The 21,841-nt window shown below is 39.7% G+C and overlaps 2 protein-coding genes across 2 annotated transcripts in view; one reads left to right on the plus strand and one right to left on the minus strand.

Annotated features, from left to right (window-relative positions):
* The window catches only part of beat-Ib (beaten path Ib), a 62,081-nt gene that overhangs the window by 24,161 nt on the left and 16,079 nt on the right, over positions 1–21,841 (minus strand). Inside the window, exon 2 of the mRNA XM_036817472.3 lies at positions 13,255–13,981. Coding sequence (XP_036673367.2) covers positions 13,255–13,324 — 70 coding nt within the window. The 5' untranslated portion in view covers positions 13,325–13,981. The remainder of the gene's footprint in view (positions 1–13,254; positions 13,982–21,841) is intronic.
* Positions 15,646–17,231, plus strand: LOC108020878 (uncharacterized). Its single transcript, XM_017089278.4, has 3 exons — positions 15,646–16,298; positions 16,519–16,814; positions 16,878–17,231. The coding sequence occupies exons 1-3, from the start codon at positions 15,748–15,750 to the stop codon at positions 17,087–17,089; spliced, it is 1,059 nt and encodes a 352-aa protein (XP_016944767.3). The 5' UTR covers positions 15,646–15,747; the 3' UTR covers positions 17,090–17,231.

Below are 21,841 nucleotides of genomic sequence, written 5' to 3' on the forward strand. Positions count from 1 at the left end.
TTTGCCACTCCGCGCACAAACATCAAAGGGAATCCGAATCCGGATCCGGAATGGCAATTCGATTGGCCCCGATAAAGAGTTTACTGCGCTTTTTGTACCCAACTTGGTCCGTTGGATAGTTCAACCGGTCATAGTATTTGCATAAAAAATGCATTAATATGAAATTTATGTATTTGTTTTGCCGCTGTTTTTTTTCCCCCAACTTGGGCTCGTTAATGTGTCACCAAGTCATAACTCGCATTTTACTGTTAAACATCAACTGAGCTGAGCTCAGGACATGGAATAACTTTTAGTGGTTCGGTAAAAAATGTTTAATATTTCATTTTTATGCCAACATTTTTTCACCGCGCCTCGTGAACGCCATAATTCTGCGGAATTTATGTTGATAATTTGAATACAAGTGATTATTTTTTCAAAGGAGATAAAACTCGCCCGAATAAATAAAAATCCTTTGAATAACTTAGGCTTAAGAACCCGATATAAAATGGCTTACGCTTATTAAAAGGTTCACAATCAATTGAAAAAAATCGGTACTTAAAACCAAAAGTAATTATAAGAGATAGATGCTTAAAAGAAAAAAAAAATTAGTTCCAAATTTTTTGTGTTTGTGTTTTCTTTTATGATATGTATATACACCACTTATAAGAAGAATTTAGAATAAATGAGCTTAAAGAATTTTATTGAATTTTTCGTCACCCTATTAAAATATGAATCATGTTTACCAAATAGGTTAAATCAAGTAGGCTTCAACCACTACTAGCTTTTTATTAAGTTACTTTAACTTTTAGTAAAGTCAAAGTCACAATTTTAGGTGTTAATAGGCTTCCAATTCTTCTTCATAAAGATACATTTAGGCTTTTCCTGCAACTAATAAAAAACAAAAAAAATTAAATTTAATTCGTGTAGCTGGGACTCTGTACTCTTTTGTATTTCTGGGAATGAAAGGAAGATAAAGCAGTCTCGTTGCACATGAAATGTTAATTCAGCAGAAACCATATTGCAGGCTGTTGCATTTTTAAGATGAATTCTGGGCTTTGGATTCGTATTTAAGTATGTGTGTGCAAATATGAATTACCAGCAGTAATATTGTGCAGAAACGAAGTGCCGAAAATTTCATTAGGGCTGCAAATGAAAAAGTAATTACAAGCAATTATAAAAACGTCCATTTCGTACATACAGCCACGAACAAGGAAAAAAAGACAAAAAAATAGAAATGAACCGAAAATTATCACAAACTTTTGCGCTGCAAACTTTTGCAAGCAATTAAATATATTTGTCACTTCAAAATGGCTGACAAGCCAGGGACCTTGCCAAAACCGCAACAGAATCGAGTGGTCCGGGTGGCGGTGGGGCTGTCAAACATTAAACTGAGCCACATCTCCGGAACAACTTGTAGCCACCTCCCGGCAAATGCAAAGAAACCTTCAACCTCCACATAAAGTTGCCCAGTAACTGGCACTCGTGACAAGTTCTGGCGAAGTTTTCTTTTCTCCCGCCTGTTGTGCTGCAGACTGCAGTTAACTGCAGTGGTGAAAATGTATAAAGTTTTAATCATGTGGAGCATTAGCAACTCATACCGAACTGTGTGTGCACACATCAATCAAGATGTACTAAGAGTGGAATGTATAATTTTTAAGCGTATTTCCAGGAAACCGGAAAGAATGTTCCCCTTCATTCTGTTTTCGAGGATTGGTTAAGTAAAAGTACATTATCAAGATAAATAAAAAAATCCCTTCAAGTTTATATGTATGTATGCAGCTTAATAATAATCAATAAATTTTAGTTTAAATATTATTATATCTTGAGCGGATCTATATTAGTAAGTCTCTTGACAAATTTCATGATTTTTAAAAAATCCCTGAACAATAAGATTTAAATCGAATAATATATACATAAGTTTCATAAGTATTTTGGGAGTAGAGCTTGGGAAAACTTCAATCATAAATCAAAATGGAATTCTTGGCCAAAGTTAAGATAAGTCGAAACTAACCATAACCCAGCCGGAACCCAAAGCAACTCTGTTTTTTTTTTCTCATCGCTCCGAAGCGATCCCCATTGGTGGGGGTTACCAGCCGGGACACTCTAGATGCAGCCAAGTGGAATCAATTAATCTTTGCTCGCAAACATTTGCCAGAGGACCCAGCCGAAAAAACAACACCAGCATGCTGACATCTAAGGAGTCCGAGTCCGAAAGTATTATATGTAACCGGGTGGTTGCGATTCCCTACCCAACTCCAATGCTGAGTGAAACGTTTCAAGAAAAGTGCAGCTTGCAGCCATGAAAAATGATAAATTTCACTCTGCAGCTCCCGGCTCTGCGGAACAGCCCCTTTGCCCAAAAGGATCCTAGTCCTGGTCCTGGCCCTGCCTTCCCGATGCTATTTTATTATTTATCAAGCTTATTACGAAAGCAGCAGCATCCACCGGGGAAAGCTTCGGGATCCTTCAGCTGCAACTGTGCAACACCCTGGAAACCCTGCCAACGGGACGGGGATTGCCATTGCCGCTCCGTTTGATATTGAAAAATTATTGCTTTTTATGAAATAGTGTCATAAATTATTCGTAATACATTAACAATTATTTAGTAGTTGTTTGCCTCTCCCCCTCCGCGGCATCTACTCAAACGTGTGATATATGGCCTTTACTTACTCAAGCGCGCCTCGACACACAGGAGCGCAGAAATTAATATTGTTTTGCAATCAATTACCTAAAATGAGAAAAGAGCAAGAAGCGGGGGATGCGTTAGTAAAGGCCAAAAATATTTGGGAATAGTCATAAGTTCGATTTTAGTCTAGGTTAGTTTTAGGTCATCTAAGTACTTCCTAATTTAAGCAAAGAAATTACTATTGTGTATAATTGCCGCAATTAAGTTCACACCAGTGGCGGATCCAGAATTTGAAATAAAAAATTTGGAATGAAATACATTACATATACTTTTAACCCGAGTAAAGGGATTTATTCCCCATTTTCCCCGTGGATCAGCGCATGGTTTACACCATATCTTAAAAACATTTTGTCGATCAAGATTCTATTTATTGTAAGTAACTTAAATATAAATTTTCTTGGAAATATCTTAAAAACAATAAAAAACAATGTAAATTCCTTAACCCAATTGATACTTAATCCATTGCACTGTTCCTTGCACAAACGCCCATTTACAACATAGACGAACTAATTTTGAAGTTGAGATACCACCTCAACTACTTCAGCCTCCACACTTTGCAATAGGACGGAGATTAATCTTGAGCCAGACTTTATGTCACATTATGCTTCCCCTTTTTGGCATATTTACATCGACAAGGGAAGCCGTCAGGCGAGTAAACACCTCCCCGGGTCTCCTGCCGGGGACACTTTTATTGATTTATCACGTCTGGCGTGAGTTATAATTGGATGCCACGCGGGACCGGGGATGTGGATCTGGAGGATCTGTCTCCCATCAAGTGCAAAGTCGAGATGGGGTAAGTGACGTATCCTGGGCAGATTTATGGCATCTTTTACGAGTGCCGCCGCTTGCGTCTTGGCGATGGCTTCTTAAAGCCCTTTCGGGTGGTGGTGCAAATTGTGTGATTAGCTGATGAAAGTGTAATTAAATTTCTGAGGCGGCACTTTGAGTCGAGTGATTTATTTGCAAAGCGCCGCATAAGATTGCTTAAATTTATTAATTATGTGTAATTAATTACCGGGCTGGGGATGGTGTGTGGTGCTTTTGTGTGGAGTTGCACGAGCGTAGGCTAAACATTCTGCTGGCTAATGTTGTTTAGTTCGCTAAAACCGAATTATTAAATATTATAGAAGTTATTTTGCCCTGGTTTATGACGGTAGCTAGGATTTGAACAGCTTTATATTTTAAAACCATAGTTTGGCCAATTTATTGCCAAACTTCAAACAAACAGAAGCAGTCATTTAGACATTGGCACAAAATAAACGCCTCTTTTACAGATATACATTTTCGACATGCACACATGTTTATAAAGCCATGCAAAACATTTGGAAAATGCCAGAGACCGCTGTGAAAATATCCCATAGTCACACAGCATGATGGAATATTTTAGGCAAACGATTTTTAATCATGCCGTTGGCACCTGAAGAAAAACAAACAGCCATGAACCGCATTGCAATTCCTGAATTTTTGGCCAGCCAACGATTGTTTACCATGTGTCTGCGGCAAAATAGTTATCAAAATACAAACAAATTCTGGTAAATGCAATTAAAGAGATAGGGATGTGAAGCCGTGCCATTAAACCATCTATGGGTATAAGGGTTCATGTGGAGGGCCCCACTTGTCAGCCAGCCCTCAATGGGATCAGGAATGAAGATAGTATCCATAAGAGAGGAAACTGAACACATTACCCGTAATATTACACACATTTGCCTAGCTCTGAAAGCACTTCAGGAGCCGGAGGTGCTCTCCGCATCCCGCCCAGAACTTCCCAGACCCGGCACATATGCTTATAATGGCATTTCGCAACTGCCACTCAACCACCAATCAACCCATCCACTGGCAAAACAACCGACTACCAACCATCCACCAACGAGGAACTACGTCCGCAGGGCCAACATCACGAGTCCTCGCTGCTGTCGGGTAGTCATTGTTGTCGCTGATGTTTTCTATTGCGGCTAGGCGAGTTAATCGACAAGGACATGGACTTGGACTTGGCCAGGAAAGCATTAGAAAGATAAATGTATTGATATACTGGTTACATTATCTTTATATAATATAGTACGTAATTATTATAAGAATTATAAACCAGAATGCTTTAATTTTCCTTAAATAAACCATATAAGACGCGAATTCTTGAGATCTCTTTATTTTAAAACCTCAGTAGCAGGTAAAATGCATTATTAACAGCGTAAGTCTGACTATTTAAACATTATTTTTATATCCATATAACAGAATTTATTAAACTTATTATTTAAATCTCTTAAGTATTTGCTAAATAATTTACAGCATTTTGAAAAATTGTTTGGAAAACAAGGAGAATTCTAATAACAAACAAAAAAAACCCATTCAAATATTGTTTCTCAAATCGAATTTTCTTATGACTGATAAACTTCTATACCCCATTTAATATCAAATACTATTAAATTAGTAATGCATTTCTTCGAGCATATCTATAAGGGTATTTTAAGTTCACCATACTAGTATCCTACAAATTGTTGCCTTTCATCCGACCACTTTCTTTTTTCTCTTTCCCTCCCACTGTTATGCCCTTGTTATTGTCATTTATGTAGCTGCACTTCGTTGTTGTCGTGTCCGTGGGTCGTGTTCTTTAATTGCGCCTTTTGCAGCAAATGTTGTTAACACACACAGGCACACAAGCACACAGACATATATACATAGACCGGAAGTCAATGACTTTTTGCCGGCGAACGTTGAGCGGTTAAAATCCAAATAGAGACGTTACCACTAGCTTAAGTAAGGCTCTACATGGCGCAATTGCTGTTATTGCTTTTGCGGATAACACGACCTTTGGCACTGTGGGGTTAAGGCACGCAAGTGGGCCAAAAGGATGTGTGGCCGGGACATTAAGTCATTTAGTTTTATTAGTTACATCGCGCCCGGGCAACCTGGGGTTAAGCATATGGGTTAATTGCATAAATTAAAGCCGATTGAAGCGGCTATTTAAATTATTGCACACCACGTGTGTCCCAGAGAGAGAGAGTTGGTAAAAGCCAGGGATAAAAGGACGAAAACAGGACGAAGATGGTGGGCATAAATCATTGTTGGCATTTTTAAATTGGCTTTCTGGGCCAACACATTCCGCTTTTGCCGCTGTTGCGGCTGGTGTGGCTGCTGGCCAGGATTAAGGCCAGGCCAAAGGAGTTCCCAATGGAGGCCCGGAGATGCCGTGGAAGTCAAGGCGAAGCGAAAGGAAATTTAACAAAAAATTGACTTAATTTGAATAAGCTGCAGAGAAAGGGAAAGATGCAGCCAACAAATATATGCAAAAGGAGAATTGAAAGTACACAGCAGCTATAAGGAAAAAATGCAATCTAAAGTGAACCGGAGTTTTAAAAAAAATTCGAAAAACCTACTGTCTCAAGATCTTCAGGTACCCGATATTCAAGAGCAACGGTTTTATGAAAAAATATGGGAAATTAAAAAATTATTAACGAATTACCCCAACATTTCCTCTGTTTATTGGTGCAGTTCGTATCATTATTAAATTCAATCAGCTGTCAGATGATCGAAACTTTCTGTCATTTCTGTGCCCTGCAAGGACACCCCGCCATTCGTGTAGCCCGTCAAAGTTTCTCATGTTAAATCGAAATAAGTTTTCGGCAACATTTCGCCAAGTTTGGCAAACACTTGAAGGCGTCAGCACGCACAAACAGACAGCCACGCAATTGCTGTCAATTGTAGCGCGGAAAGTATGCAACACAAAATTATGCGGGGGCTGGGAAAAGTTTTCCCGGAGGCGAAGCGGAAAACCCTCGGACAGCCAACGTCTTTTGGTCCGGAGTTCGATTTAGTGGAAACCGCCTTTCTCAAAAGGGACGATGTTGTTCAAGCCGTCCAATGCCTTGATTGATGAGCATGTCATGAACTTATGACATTGATAGTTATAAATTATTATTATTTCGACATTGTGCTCGAAGCGAAATGCAGGAAACTTTTTCAGCGTCTGCATCTTTCTCGGACTTATCGGGATCGGGGCACCCAAACGTTTGACAACTAATTGACATTTAAAGTGCGCCCAGGAAAAAGGGAGCCGAATACTAATGATTGCCGTCCAAGAGGTCACTGAAGTGATGAATCATCTGGCATTTAAATGAAAGATAACATTTTCTTGGCCTGCTATAAAAACCTTACAGTCTTACAGATAAAATATGTAAGAATTCGCTTGATTTATTAAGATAAGTAAACTCTTTTTATTCCTTGAAAAAATATTCATCTTTTTTAAGCTTTTCCTTTAAGCGCCTTTACTATCTATACTATCCAGTGTTTACAGATGTAAGTTATAAGAATGAGCAGAAAATGTATGGTATGGTTCCAAAAATATTGTGAAGAAATATAAGTACTGCTTATATTGCTTTGATTTATAAAGATAAGATAACTCTTTTTATTTCTTGAAAAAAATATTCTTATTTGTTAAGCTTTTCCTCTAAGCATCTATACTATCTATACTTTCAACTTTCATTTAAAGTCCTAATGACCAAACACATTTTCTATTTTCTGTTTGTTTGCGATTCTGCCCTGTCGCATTGCCATTGTTTTTGTTGCTGTTTATCATTTTGGCATCTTCATCGCTGTCATTAGGCGCACATTATGCTGCCCACCTGCCAGTTTCAGGACCTCCTGGTTTCAGGATGCCGCGCCTGTTGCCCGTTGGCCGCCTGCCCACCTGCCCACCTGCAGCTTTATAAATGTTTCAAAAATACACCCAGCCAGCGAAACGAGCGCACTACGCAGCCATAGTCTAAAGGAAAAAAAAGCATTTATAAAGAGGGAAATTTGATAAATGCTTCTTGCGGGTTTATTTAATGTGCGCCAAGTGCGTTCATTGTGTGAAATCATAAAAAAATAATAAAACCAAGGAAAATAGAAGGAAACGATTGCGGCATGTTGGCTCATTTTTTATTAAAGTACATTGGACCCTTTTTGTGAAAGCAAACAAAGTTATGTATCGTTGATTTCTAAATACAATTCTGGCGCGAAAGCTTTAAATGTTGAAAATATAAATCACTAGATTTTTCCAGGATTTAAGCTTTACAAATACTACGAGATAATAATTTCGATGTTTCCTGTAAATATTGATCCATGAATATTTTAGTGTAACGCTCTTAAAATCCTATCTTCCTAATTGTCTTGATCTTTTCCATCCTAACGCTTTTAAAGCAAAATTATAATTGACCCGGTTGATAACTGAATTTTGCGATGCCTTAAAGCTGCTAAAAACACTTGCACACCGCTCGAAATGAAATTAGCATTATTCAAAATATTTCCACAGCTATGAATATGCAATGCGAAATTCACGGAACACGTTCTATGGCTTTGTTTGACAGCCTGGTCCAAAACTCGGGCACCAGTCCTCGAAAGCGAAAATGTTTATGGGTATATATATTAATTTTCATGCGTCACGTTGGCCACATATGACGTCATGATTGGGGGGATGAAAATATGATGAACGTCATCATCTGCTTCTGTCCATTCTACCGAGAGCCTTTACTTTCCTCTGCAAAAATTTTATTTCCGCATATTTCTCGCATACTCATCATAAATCAACATATATAACATAACATAAATAACTATATAACAGCTTAAAAGTGTATTCGTCTCATATTTATATTTAATTTTACTGCTTAATTTTGTTTTACTTCCGAGAATCAACCCAACTGTGTGCAACTATTTCAGCTGATCTGAGCGAAAACTTTTTTATAATCCAAATTATGGCTTTGAGTGGATTTTTATGGGTTTTCCTGTGAGATTGAGATTGGCATTGATATGAAATGTTTTTCGTGCACGGAATCATTAAACTTTTGAAGCATAAATAAATCCTATTAAATGTTTCCGAGTGATAAGTTACGTACAAGAAAATCAATTGAAATTTCTCTCCGATGTGGAACATTGGTAACAATTCATATGATTTCAGTAAATATCTGTCATCATATTCTTAGAATATTATAACTATTTTAGTAAACAAAACAAAACCAAATGTCAACGATTAACAGATAAATATAATCAGAAAAATTAAAAAGAAACAATTTTGATTAGGAAATAGGTATCTTTCTTCGATATAAGTGAGAAAGGAGAATTTGAGAAGACTTCCCAAACTCAAATCGAAGGTCGCCTGCAAAGGGAACCACATATTACATGGAAAACCGTTTTGGCTCTTTAATCATATAATACCTGGTTTTCCTTATGCCGAACCCAATAATTATTTTATGTTGAAAGCACAAGCATTTCCGCTTTCATAATTGGCAGTTCAACAATAACCACGATGGCGGCGATGGTATTGTGCCCTCTATAATTTGCGCACTTTCATTAAATTTACCTCCTGCTATTATATATAGGTAGGTCCTATATATATACTTCATTTTTTGTTTGTATTGGCTTTTGTTTTTCGCAGCCATGCCACGCCCCTATTGTCTGGCCGCATTAGCACTTGGTCCAGTGAACCAACAACACCAGCCAGCAGCAACAATAAAGCATTTTCCTTCCTGTACGGGAACTTAATGAAAATAAATCTGAAAAAATATAAACAAAGGAGAGGCGTCGAGGAAGTTTGGGGGCGGGGCAGGGCTGCCTTTTCACAGGTGTATGGCTTAAAGTTGGAACTCAGTTGGGGGATTTCTTGATGACGCATTCAACAGCTTGGAAGTAATAGACCCTAACAAACAAACCAAACAAAAAAGCTTCTCCACCCAAAGAAGGGGCGCTGCCCTTAGAAAATGTAGTGCTAAATGGGAGCAGGGGAAGTACTTCAGAAAGGACGTCTAGAAATTTAAGGAGGACATTTAACTCAGCCAGCGAGTTTCTTTATGTCCCAAGCACAATTACGAACTACTTGGAGCATATGATATGCAACTTTCCATGAGGCAGAAATAGGAAGTAATTGTTTCGTACTTGGGTTTTTCACTTAATTGTACTAATCAGGAATAAGTTTACCGACTTTGTTTGCAAATAAATGTTTTGTTTTGTTGCGGAAGTGTGTATGCAAACAAAGCTCCACTTCTAAAAACGAATTTGTTTATCTTAAAAGTGCTTGTCAAACCTCGAAATAAGTTTTAGCATTCTATTCCTCTTTTATTTTAAGGGCCATCTTTGGTGATAAGCATTTCTGGCATCTGACCTACTTAAGATGCCCAAGGGAAGCCACACATTTTAAATCAATTACGAAAATGCTACGCTCAATCTTTCAATCAATCAAAGTGAATTGGTTGGCGTGGCTTGTTTTTTTCCGTTCACTTAATATTGAATGCCATCAATAACAATAATTTTCATAAATATGATAAGACATAAATCACAAAGTAGCAGGCGCCACAAAGTGCCTGGCAAAGGATCTGGATTTTGGGCCTTCCTTTGGCCGGGACTCTCTCTCTGGGGTCAACACCCACCATCCACAACTACCCACCGTCTGCAATGTCACTTGGTCATGCGAGGCACGCGCTCCTTTCAGAACGACAACAACACAAAAAAAGAGCAACAAAATAAGAAAGATTTAAAAGTGGGGAAAGCCGAAGTTTACAAACACTTCCAATTATAAAAAAAATAATAATTTTACTACAAAAACCAAATAATATAGGTCTTAAATGCATTGCAATTTATGAATTTTCATAATACCTATAAGATCTTCCCATAAAATCTCCCAGATCCTATTCTACCTTATTATATTCTATTGAAGAATGTTCTACCTTAAATATAATAAGGCTTCCTATAAGATCACCCAGATCTTATTCTAAGTTATTATATTCTATTAAAAAAAGTGCTGTCTTGAACATTATAAAGCTTCCTATAAGATCTCCCAGATCCTATTCTAAACTATTATATTATATTTAAGAATGTCCTACCTTAAATATTATAAAGCTTGTTATAAGATCTCTCAGATCCTATTCTAACTAATTCTATATTCAATATTCTAATAAAGAATGTTCTATCTTAAATATTAGAAAGCTTTAAGTTTTCTAGATAGAACTAGAATATATATTAGTTGAGAATTAAAGTACCCTTAGCTAGGGCATAAAAAGAGTAGCAAAGCAGGGACCCCGCCCACTTATGGGCGTTGGGTGGGTGGTTTGGGTGGGTTGCTGGACGCGGACGCGGAAGGACGCGACAACGTCATGCGGCGTTGTCATGGCGCAATAAAAATAAAAATCTAATTAGTATGCCGTTGACAGTTTAATCGTGATTACGCTGGCAAAAATGTCAGCTAAGCGGGGCAGAGGCGGTGGGTGGTGGGTATAAGAGGGCGTAGATGGGTGGGATGTGGGTGGCCGTGGGGTGGCGGAGGCGAGGCGTCAACATCAACATGCCAACAGTTGATTCCCGGCTTTGTTGTTCTTGCTCTTGGACGTTGAGCTTGGCATTTCCGGCAGACGCCACATGCATCGCGTGCGTGTCACAACAACAAGTGAGTGTGTGTGTCGGACGTGTGTGTGGTATGTGTGGGTGTCAAAAGTTTAGCACTGGAAATACCCCAATGGGGGTGGCAGCAAAACGCTAAACAAAAATATCAGAAATAATAAGCCATTTCTGGCGAAGCGGGACACAAAGCGAACGGGCCTGCGAGGGGCGACCCAGAAGTTGCTGAATATATTTAAAACTAGATTCAGAACAAAGATGAGAAAATCCAAGAAAATACTTACTCAACATCTCTCTGAGAAATGTGTTCACGAAAAGCTTTAAATATTGTTAAAATATTTTATTTAATATTTGTACGTCAGCGCAAGCCTTAAAATGGTTTCTAATTTCATTTTGTAAATTGTTTTAAAAAATTGGCTTTAATAAAAGATTTTGGGATTGTTATTAAACCATTTTTGGTTCGAAAAGTTTACATTATTAGCAGTTAGTTATTCTAAGTAAATAGTATTTTGTTAACTACGAATTTTTAATAGGCTTTCTGCTTTTGTGACAAACAGAAGAGGTCATCAAACCCACCTCGTGGGGATATTTTTGGGCCTTGCATTTGGTTTAAATTGTGCTCCATACACTGACACTAGCCTCAATGTTGGCCATTGAAATGCGTGTCTAGTGAAGGATCCGCGCGACGTGATTGGAAGTTTTTAGCAGGTCCTGTCGCCGTTTCCCCTATGTTTCGATGGCTGAAACGAGTGGTTTTTGGCCCAGACGGGTGGGCGATGGTACACGTTCCTTGGCCAAATGCCAGTCGGCAGGAGCAGGAGCATAAATCACGAGACTAGCCCAAATTAAAAGCAAACTGGAGTGTGGATCTGGCCCAGACCGGAACCGGAAGTTGCTGTGATGAATTGCCCTGCATCAGCAGCCGCTTCCGTGCCTTTTAAAGGCGGCCCCAGCTCCCCAAAAAAATGGCCGGAATGACTTTCAAGTTCAGCTTACCGAGAGCCCCTCGAATCTTTCAGTTTTTAATATAAAATGCCAGGGATTTATGAGCGCCTCTTTTTACAACTTTATTACGGCCGAATCTCACAATGGAAAGCGAGGGGGATGTCGACAAGCCAAAGGAATATGAAACGAAATTAAAGCTGCCGGAAATGCAGACAAAGCGACAACTCATCACAGCAGCTATTTTGCCTGGAGTGTCAGACGGAGAGGACTGGGACAAAAATGAGGAGGAAAGCCGGAAAATTGAAATGAAATCTGAATCATATTGCATTTGGGGCGGGAAACGTAAAGAGTGACAACAAACAGTTGTATGTAATGTCAAGCCTGGATGCAGGCACAGATATTAATTTTAAATCTTGCAAAAATACTAATAAAAAGCCGTTTTTCCATAAATAATGGTCTGAACATTTTTACGGGTGGAAAAAACTGAAGGATTTCGTAGTATTGACAGCAAAGCAAATGAACAATGGAAATCAATAGCCAAAGAAAATTAACTGGGTATAGAGTTGGTTAATACAATGGGTCAGTGTAGTTTTAACTGCAATACGATATTATTCTGAACAAAAATGAAGGCAAACAAAGAACTTTTATTCAAGCTACGTTTATGCGATTTCTATGGCTTATTTCAAACCAATTAAGCCGATTGTTTTCATTGGAAGCCGTGGAAATATTTCGCTAAATTCCTGCTGATGTTATACTAAAGTTTGGGTTCTAAAATAAAAAAAATTGCATAATAAAGATATATAATATATATAAAATAATGTTGTTTTTACAAAAAACGTTACTCAGTGTGTCAGTCAAAAATTTAATGCCGTTTTTTTGTAGTAATCCGGCAGAAAACCATCCTTGTTTCCAGCTACCAATTCAGTTATGTTTTGGTTGCTACTTTTTGGGGCTTAATTTGATTTGCCTTGGCGTTGCTCGCAAAAAAAGTAAAGGGAGTACACTTCCGGAATTGAAACGATTTCACAAATGGTAACCGCAAACATAATTGAACCGCAAATGATGTGGGCAGAGCAGTCACCGTGTGGGTGGCAAATTGCTTGCCCGGTTTGAAAACATCATTCCCCATGGCCATATTTTTTGATTAATAATTCAGGCAAACTGTGTGCATGTGTTCGTTGTGTCGTTTAAATTAAAGCTCGAATGTGGTCAAGTTGTAAAAGTTGGAGCCCTAAATAGGTGATGAGGGTGTGATAATATTTGATTTTCGCTTTAAACAAACTCACCTGGCAAACTGGCTATGTAAACAGCGGTAATGATGAAGAGTCTTCGTAGTTTGAGCGCTGGCTTTTGCATTTTGTTTGTCCCTTTGCCCGCAAATATATATGATTGTTTATTTATAAATGTCGGTTAATGTTTTATGTCGCTGCGATTTACGGTCGTATATAAGCAATATCCGCTATATCCAGACCGCAGAAATCAATTTTTACATTCGCTAACTGGTTTTGTCATCCTTTTGTTTTGCTCAGCGCTCAGTATGTGCAATTTCCTCTTGCTTTCTTTTTTTTTTGTTTTTTGTCGCTTGATTGGTTTTGCTTTTTGCCCTATTTTGCGGTTGCATTTAATGCATTTTTCATTCGGCGCTCCTGCTTTCTTCGGTTTACCAGTCAGCCACAATTAGCCATCTGCACAGTGAGTCGCATTTGTATTCGGACCAGGACCTGAGCGCCCCGAACTACCTATGCACTAGCATGTGAATGTGAAATTGTGTAAATACGCTCGGTTTTGGGTTAGCTGCATTTCTCATTGAACTCGATTTGGCTATTTGCATTTTTCATATCCCTTCCCTGCCCTTTTTTGCATATTCATTTCCTGTTTTCCACAATTTTTCCACTTTGCTGCTATGTATTTTATATGACTTCGGATTCCTCCTCCCCGGCTTTCCTTTTCCTGCATGGGAATTCCACAATGTTGCTGGATGATGATTGAACTGAAGTCGGCTTCCGAATCAACCTGAAAAATGGATGAGAAGAGGAAAAAAATGGATTAGAAACAGTCGTAAGCTGAGGAATTTTTGAATTTATTATTACTCTAATATGGGAGAATGTTGCAATATTTTGAGGTCCTTACTTTACTTAACTTCTCTCTCAGTTTAATTCTAAGATACAAATTTTCTGTATACACTAATTCTTATAAATTTCGGTACATCTGTAAAATACTTATATTTTTGCTGACCTTAGCCAAATGATTTGTTATATAAGTAAAGTCATTCACATATGTATCAAAATGACTATGTGCTTTTTTCATATTCCAAAAAATATAAAAACATGCAGTATACAAAAGGTAAGTTAAGGTTAGTGTTTTGTTTTATTATCTTAGCACTTACTTCCCTTAAATTTTACTGTTTTTAGATTTTTAATTTATTTATGCAAATGTTATTGATTTTCCTCGCTTGCTTATCCGTTTTCGCGGCACTTTCTTTTCTCAACAACTCAACTCCAATCATCATCAAATTCAATATTCCCGCCAGGATTTACTGTCTTCGACTCGGAGAATCCAGCGAAGTCTAAATCATTGATGGACGCTTTAAGCTGCAATGGATTTCGGAGTCTGTGGAAAACAAAGCACACGCACAGTGCATTTTCCAACTGATTTGAAAAGCCAAAGTTGCCCATTAGCAAACCAAATACGCGCTGTTGCCACCGTAAAGCAAAAGGGGGCGTGGCAGGGAGGGAGACTTTGGCGCCACACGAAAAGCCGACTGACTTTACATGGGAAATTGGCAAAAGCCAAGCCATGAAATTGTACAACACGATTTTCACATTTCGTACATGACACCATTTCGTTTTCGACTGCCGGGTACAGTGGGGCACATGTGTGTAAGGCGACCGGGTTTGCCGGTTTGCTGGGTTTTGCTGGGTTGCCTACTTGACATGCCTGTGTGCATTGGGGGAAAATTCACTTATAGAAATCGAAGATTTTCACTGCGCCCTCCATCCTTTTTTCGATTTTTCGAGGGAGAGCAAACTAAACTGATATGAAGTATCAGCATTCAGTATTCAATGTAAATCCTTTAAGCTGCAAATGCGCCCGAAAGGAGACTCTCTCTGTCACGAAGTCCTGGCTGACTGACAGCTTGACTGCGGCTCTGAGTGGAGTTCCTGTCCCATATTTGGTGGCTTCTGCGGCGAAAAAGCGAAATGCGACCTGGATCTGGTGAAATCAGGGGAGGGGCAGAACCCCCTACCTTATCCAACCAGTCAAGATATGTGTGCCAAGTGAACTTAATACTCATCATCGGGAATAGAAGTGATATTGTGCACAAATACCGCAGTCAAGTAAGCCAAACATTTCTGACTGAATCAGTGTTACTCGCGATGAGTTGGCAAACGGTTTATGCTTGTCTTTTGTGTACTCAAAAAAATCCATAAAAGTTAATATTAAGAAAAGATACCCTAAATATCTTTCAATGACAAAGTGCTTGGTATTTTCCTACCAACTTGAGTAAAATCGTCTTGTTCTTTGATCTATTCCTGAAGAATTCGCGGGCTGGTTGTCAATTTGCGCTTAAGAATTTGTGAATTTCGTTTTAGTAAGCAGAAGCTTGAAAATAAAGTAGATGGTCTTATTTATTTATAAATATCTATCCTAGCTTTCATACATTTTGTTGTCAATGAATCTGTTAGTACCCTAACACATATATGATAGGAACTCCACACAGAGCACAACACCACATCACAGAAATACACTAAGTAAAACATAAATAAAACGGCTTAGCTATGTTCGTACAATGTCCTTCGGCTTTAAGAGGATCCAACATCTGTTCAATGGATGGCGAATGGAGTAAGCCAAGCCAGAGCACGGAGTATTCAAGCAATGTGTGGGATGAGTCGATGGTCAGCACCGAGTCTTGCTATGGGCCATCCTGTCGCCTGAAGTTCGCCCTCTTAGAATACAAACAGTTCAAGGCAGCCAGGATGATCCAGTGCCATGTGAGGGGATATCTGACCAGGAAATGCCTCGACAGGCAGGCCAAAGCAGCCACCACGATCAGCAGGTGGTGGCGGGGCTTCTGGGTCCGCCGCTTCAAGTTCGCCAGCATCCAGCAGCATCTGCAGCAGCAGATCATGCTGTACCACCATGACATGGCCACCAAGATCCAGGCCCTCTTCCGCGGCTGGATGACGCGCCAGTACTTCCAGGACTTCCAGGGCATGAAGTCGCTGCGAATGCAGTACGCCGAGGATATGCTCAGCGCGCTCTACAGGAACCTCTACAAGATGCGGAAGGATCATATGCTGCCGGGCATCTACGCGCTGCGAGAATCTGAGTAAGATGTACTACACTATATGATTTATTGCAAACACAACCCCATCCTAAAACATGATAATGGTAATATTATTTTAAAGTTATTGATGGTAGGAGATTATCTATGGTCTAAGTAATACAGAAAGAATATTTTTAGGGATTATAAGTTTTCTATATATTTTGGCTATCTGGCGATATACCATTTCTTAGGATTGATTACTGACATATATATTTCCATCCAGCTTGCTAACGAAGATTGAGGAGCTGTCTTGTACCTTTGGCTACCGCTTTCACAACGGACGTGTCCGAGCGGCCATTGCCATGAAGCGAGCCTTCATCAACGACCGGCGAGAAGAGTTCGTAAGGTCCTGTAACTATTCCAAAGCACCTTATCCAGGGCCCTATTCAGAGAATCTTCCCACCACTGAATTCACCTTGCCCAAAAAGATTGGCCCGCGATTGCAGCGAACGATCTTGGTGTACGACAAGTCCATGAGGGATAAGCACGTGGAAAAGGTCTACATGAACTATTCAACCAGTAAGTTCCTCACTTAACCTTATATCCAAAAATGGAAATTAAGATCAAACCTTAATCCTGCAGAACGTCGTATCAGCATGAATGTCCTGCTTGAGAGTAAGCGCAATCGTTTCTGCAAGGACTTCATAAGGCGAATCATGGCCAACAAGAATATGGCTCGAAAGCAACTTGAGCGCAAAATGATTCAGATCTTTCTTGACGATCTTCTTACGGCCGCCGATGAACACAATTGCTTCTGCAAGCCCAGGGTCACAGTTGATAGTTTGTGCCAATAGGTTGTCTTAGCACTGGATAGTTTGTTATAAAGCCGGAGAAGTGCTGAAACAACCTATTGTCATAATTTATCTCTTATTCATTCCAAGTCTTACAAATTGTGAACTTGTCGCAAATAATTAATTAATAAATAGTTTAAAGATATACCAAACTATTCGAATACTTTCCTTAGAAAAGCCAAGATATATATTCTTTTTATGTTAGTACTGAGACTTCCAATTTCTAAGATGGCGCAACCCAAAGAACCTACAGCCATAATTTTTGGATGATTTACATAAAGTTAAAAGACTCTCGGCATATACTCAAATATATCCCCAACATTTGTCCCACCTTCCTCTTGACCAGTCCAAGTGCCCTGGGGAAACTGACAGAAGATTTCCCTACTCCTTACTGTCATCAGTCACAAAATTTCACAAATTCCTCGACATAAAACAGATTTTGTCCCTTGACCGAAGAAGAATAAGGCAGGGCGCTTAAACTTTTTTAATGCCAAGGCAACAAAAATTGAAGAGAAACGAATTCCAGGCTCCTTTGTGTGGCTGACTCTGCGTTTTTTAGCAGCTCGCAATTTATTTGCAAACATTTATTATAGTTACTTTTGTTTTATTCGCTTTGAGTACTTTTGCGTGTTGCGCGAGATGGAGATGGTGATGGAGCTGGGGAGTTGGAAAAGTAGGGGTCACTTTTTATGCAGCATTGTTTTATGGTCGCATCGTGGTTGGTAATGAAAGGCCCCAGCCATAAAGCGACTGAACAAGGCAGCGGCATCCCAAGGTTGATAAGTCCTGTCGGATGGAGGAGTCGAACCTGGGTAACAAATTAGCTTAAAGATAAGTGGGTTACACAATTTCGAGTAGCATACTTTGTGGCATTAAGTGGCTGTCTTGATTAGTCCGTGCAGATGGATGATGCCAGTTGGCCGGGACGAGAGGGCAAATACAATCAGGCATCCTCTGCAGACTGCACGTGAAAATGTTTAACAGCTGTCGATGGCACAAGGAGAGACTTAAGGGCAAATACCCGTTTGAAAACGGCAAACATTGGGGGAAATCGACGGGGGGCAGGCGGCAGGACTCCGCTTGAAGGACCTTGAGGCATGCCCGTAATGCGCCTTTGGCCAAGTGCACTGTAAATACCAAAGCAATTTTCACTGCAAAATTAACAAGCGCCAAACCGCAACACAAGCCCGAGGTGCCGAAGTGGATTGGCTTGGCTTGGCTCGAACGTAGTTGGCCAAGATCCCGATGCCATACGTACATTTGCCACTAAGTCGTGGCGCCAGTACATAATGAATTTTCCCAGCTCCTCCCCCTACTTGCAATCTGTTTATTCGCCTTTTTACCTAGTTTTCCTGGCCCTTCTGACTCTCCCTGGATACACGAATGCAATTAAGCTGCCCAGCTGGGGTGAAAACATCGAAGCTTTACGGGATTCCAAGGGATCATCAATTCTCAGGAAGAAAAACAGATTCTCCCTAAGTCACTTCACATTTAGTAGCCATCCAAGACTTATGCATGGTATATGGATGCAAAGGTAACATTTCCTAGAAGCGACTTTCAGTTTTGCTTCTCTTTGAAGGTAGTTCAAAAAGGCATTCCTTACTTTATAGAGTCAAATTACAGTGTTCTATAGTAATAAGCTTACATGTATCTACAAACAGCGAAGAGTTTTATGATTATTCTTGGCATGGCTATTTGCTGCAATAACCCTATTAGCTTCTTGCTAATAAACTATAAACTAACTCTTAAAGGACTTTCAATTTTCATTTACTTGAGTTTTAGCTGCCCAACTGACCATTATGGCATAGCACAAAAGGATACCAATTAAAGGTCGGGGCATTTCCTTAAGCCCAATCTTAATTATGCAAATAACGAGGCCATGTGCGAAAATCACCCAAAATGACCAAGATGGAGATGAACCCACTGTCGACCCGATTGGACAATAAACTAACACCAAACTGCTGAGCGCCTCCAAATGCTTGGGTCATCAAAATGTGCCCGGCCGGTCCATGCAAATTTCAAACTTAATCATGGCAAATTATATGGCGAGGGAGCAACCCTTTGACCCTGGCGAAATGTCCGTTTATCAAATGACCCAACCCACAACAGCTGTTGGCCTTAGAATAGTTTTCTTCACTCGGGTTCCTTTGCTCATGGCTGTCAAATGAGATTAAAATAAGCTCTTCCGTCAATCGACATCATCGACTTGGGCTACCCGCTCCGTTCCCCACATGACAATGGCCGAGGTCCCAGAGTCCCTAGTTCCCCTATCCCATACCCGAAATCCCCAATCTCAATCCCCCCCTCCCAACGAACAATATAATGGGCCAAGCGAATTTATAGCAATTGTGCACTAAAAGGGTTTTATCCACGCACAACAGCTTGACCAATAAAGCAACTAAGCGCATTTGTGCACCACTTCACAGGACCCGGAATCGTGCCTCATATATAGAATACTATATAGTATCGGGTTTTGGGGGCGGCGGTGGGGGCGGGGCAATCGGCCCTGAGCTCTCTGAGTGCCAGTTTATTGCCAAATTGAGCCCTCGGCGACAAAGCGTCGAGTGTAGGGAGCGTTGTCAACAACAGCTGCACAATTGAGATAAACTTCAATTTTCGTAAATTGTTTAGTTTATTGAAAAATCTGCGACATGTGAAGACTGCCAGGGTGTGTGTATGTGTGTTTGTGGCACATTAAGCGCTCTGAATTTTAATTCAATTTAACTTTAGTTTCAGTTTTGCAGCTTGTGGATAGTGGAGACAGAGCAATTTATTGAAGCATTTTATTTTACGAATTTATTGGATTTGATGGGGCCAAACTGAAATGAACTGGACTGAACTCGATTCGGTGGCAACTGGCAGCTGTTCGACTGTCCATGAAAATGGAGGATTTTGGTTGAATTCGAACTAAGATAACTTTGTGTTACACAAGTCTTGTGATAACAGGGAATTGAGTGTGATGGTAAATAAAATTGTCAAAGTTTTTATACATTAACACAATTTTAAACACAAAATCGTTGATAATTCTTTGTAGTTTGTAACAAATAACAAATCCGTTTTAAAATGTTCTAAAGAACACATTAAGTTTTTCTATTTTCCCTAACAACCTCTGTTATATTCGACCACAGAACCGCAAAGAAAGCGCAGATCGAACTTTTTTTCCACCCAAAGCCAGTAAATATACGTTCCTGTTATCGAAGGACCCAGAGGTCTACCTAAGGCTCTCAGACACAATATCCAAATGCCCAAACCAATACCTTCGCCATATTCTCGCATTCACGTACTCGCATTTCCCTAGTGAAAAGCGATGCCTGTGTGTGCTGAAATTATGCGCATGTCGTTGGCATTTTCCTTCTCTGCTCAGCACGATTTTCAATTCAAATGTTTTTCTTTTCGGGGATTCGATTTCGTTGGCAGAAGGTAAAAGATGCGGTTACACAGCGCCATGGATGGGCGAAAACTTTTCGCATAAAATAAGGCAAGATAAATTGTTAATGCGTCTGTGGGGAAGCGATTAGCGGCAAATGTGCCGAGTTTATGTTGAAGTTCGTTGCGAGAGAGAGCAGTGCAATTTAAATATTATTTTTCAGCTCCTTAAAGTGAAGCCAAAGGAAATATTTTCCAAATCATCGGATGTCTGGCTGGCACAAAATAAGAGACATATATATATTTGTTGGGGAAAATCAAGCTACAAAAGGTGAAGCCAGGCTTTCATTGCCATTGGCAATTTATTTCCACCAGCCAAGCAACTCCAGTTCAGGGATTTTGTCCTCTGCCAAGGCAATTCCTTACATCCAGGATGCGGAGGCACTTCAGAACGCATTCAGGTGGGCAATTGGCAAATGCAACAGCCACTGCAGCTCATGATAAATCGTTATTTATAAATTGTATTGTAAACGAAGAAATTTGTATTTCCTTCTATAGCCCAGCCGGTCTAGAGTGGCTTAAGGTCTGAAATAAATGCGGAAAATTATATTTTTCGACATGTGAAGCAGGTTGAGTGAATTACCTAGGCTTGATAAGCATTAGCTTATACATAAGTGAGCTGATTTTGTTGGTTTCAATATTCATCGCAATTTTAAACCCTAATTTATAAATAAGCACACTAGAAAACCTCATCAGCACTATATTAATAGTTATAACAAAATGTTGTTAGTTAAAAAATACTCACTTTACAACTTTCCATGTTTAAACCACCAACAAAACTATTTTCCGCAAGAGAAAAATGTACAAAGAGTAAATAGGATGTAAAAACTGGAGGGCAATGTAATGCATTGTGAGAGGTAGATCATAATACGTAATTAAATATTTCATCCACTGCACCTCGGCCAATGTGGTATTAATGTGGCTATGGAAGTTCTCAGTTGTTCGGATAAACTATTCCATATTAGCATTTTCATTTGCTCGCTGGGCTAATGGAAAAATTCCAACGAAACGAATGTTTGGCTTATAGTTTGCGCCAGCGGAGTTCATCTCTGACCCGCAGACCGGAGTTCGCAGTCCTGGCCATAAAGAAGATAAATAAATGCATCTGTCAGGGGCAGCAGAGTTTGCACGCCAACTGTCAGCGCCGGAATGCCAGTGACAAGTTTTTGTGGAGCCGCCAGTGGCAGGACTTTTTGCCAGGACTCGACTCCTCTCGACTCGAGAAGGTCTAGGCAACTGTTGCCCACTTTTGTGCGCTTCACTGCTTTCCAGAGTGATCCTACCCCACTGATTCACCTGCCTGCGAAATTACCTGGCCAAAGTTGCGTA

This window comes from Drosophila suzukii, chromosome 2L (assembly GCF_043229965.1).
Source record: "Drosophila suzukii chromosome 2L, CBGP_Dsuzu_IsoJpt1.0, whole genome shotgun sequence".
NCBI lineage: Eukaryota > Metazoa > Arthropoda > Insecta > Diptera > Drosophilidae > Drosophila > Drosophila suzukii.

Excerpts from the sequence above, each read along its gene's own strand:
- LOC108020878 (XM_017089278.4), top strand. The coding sequence starts at position 15,748 with ATGTTCGTACAATGTCCTTCGGCTTTAAGAGGATCCAACATCTGTTCA. Across the intron at positions 16,299-16,518 it reads TACGCGCTGCGAGAATCTGA|CTTGCTAACGAAGATTGAGG; the intron begins GTAAGATGTACT and ends ATTTCCATCCAG. Across the intron at positions 16,815-16,877 it reads CTACATGAACTATTCAACCA|AACGTCGTATCAGCATGAAT; the intron begins GTAAGTTCCTCA and ends TTAATCCTGCAG.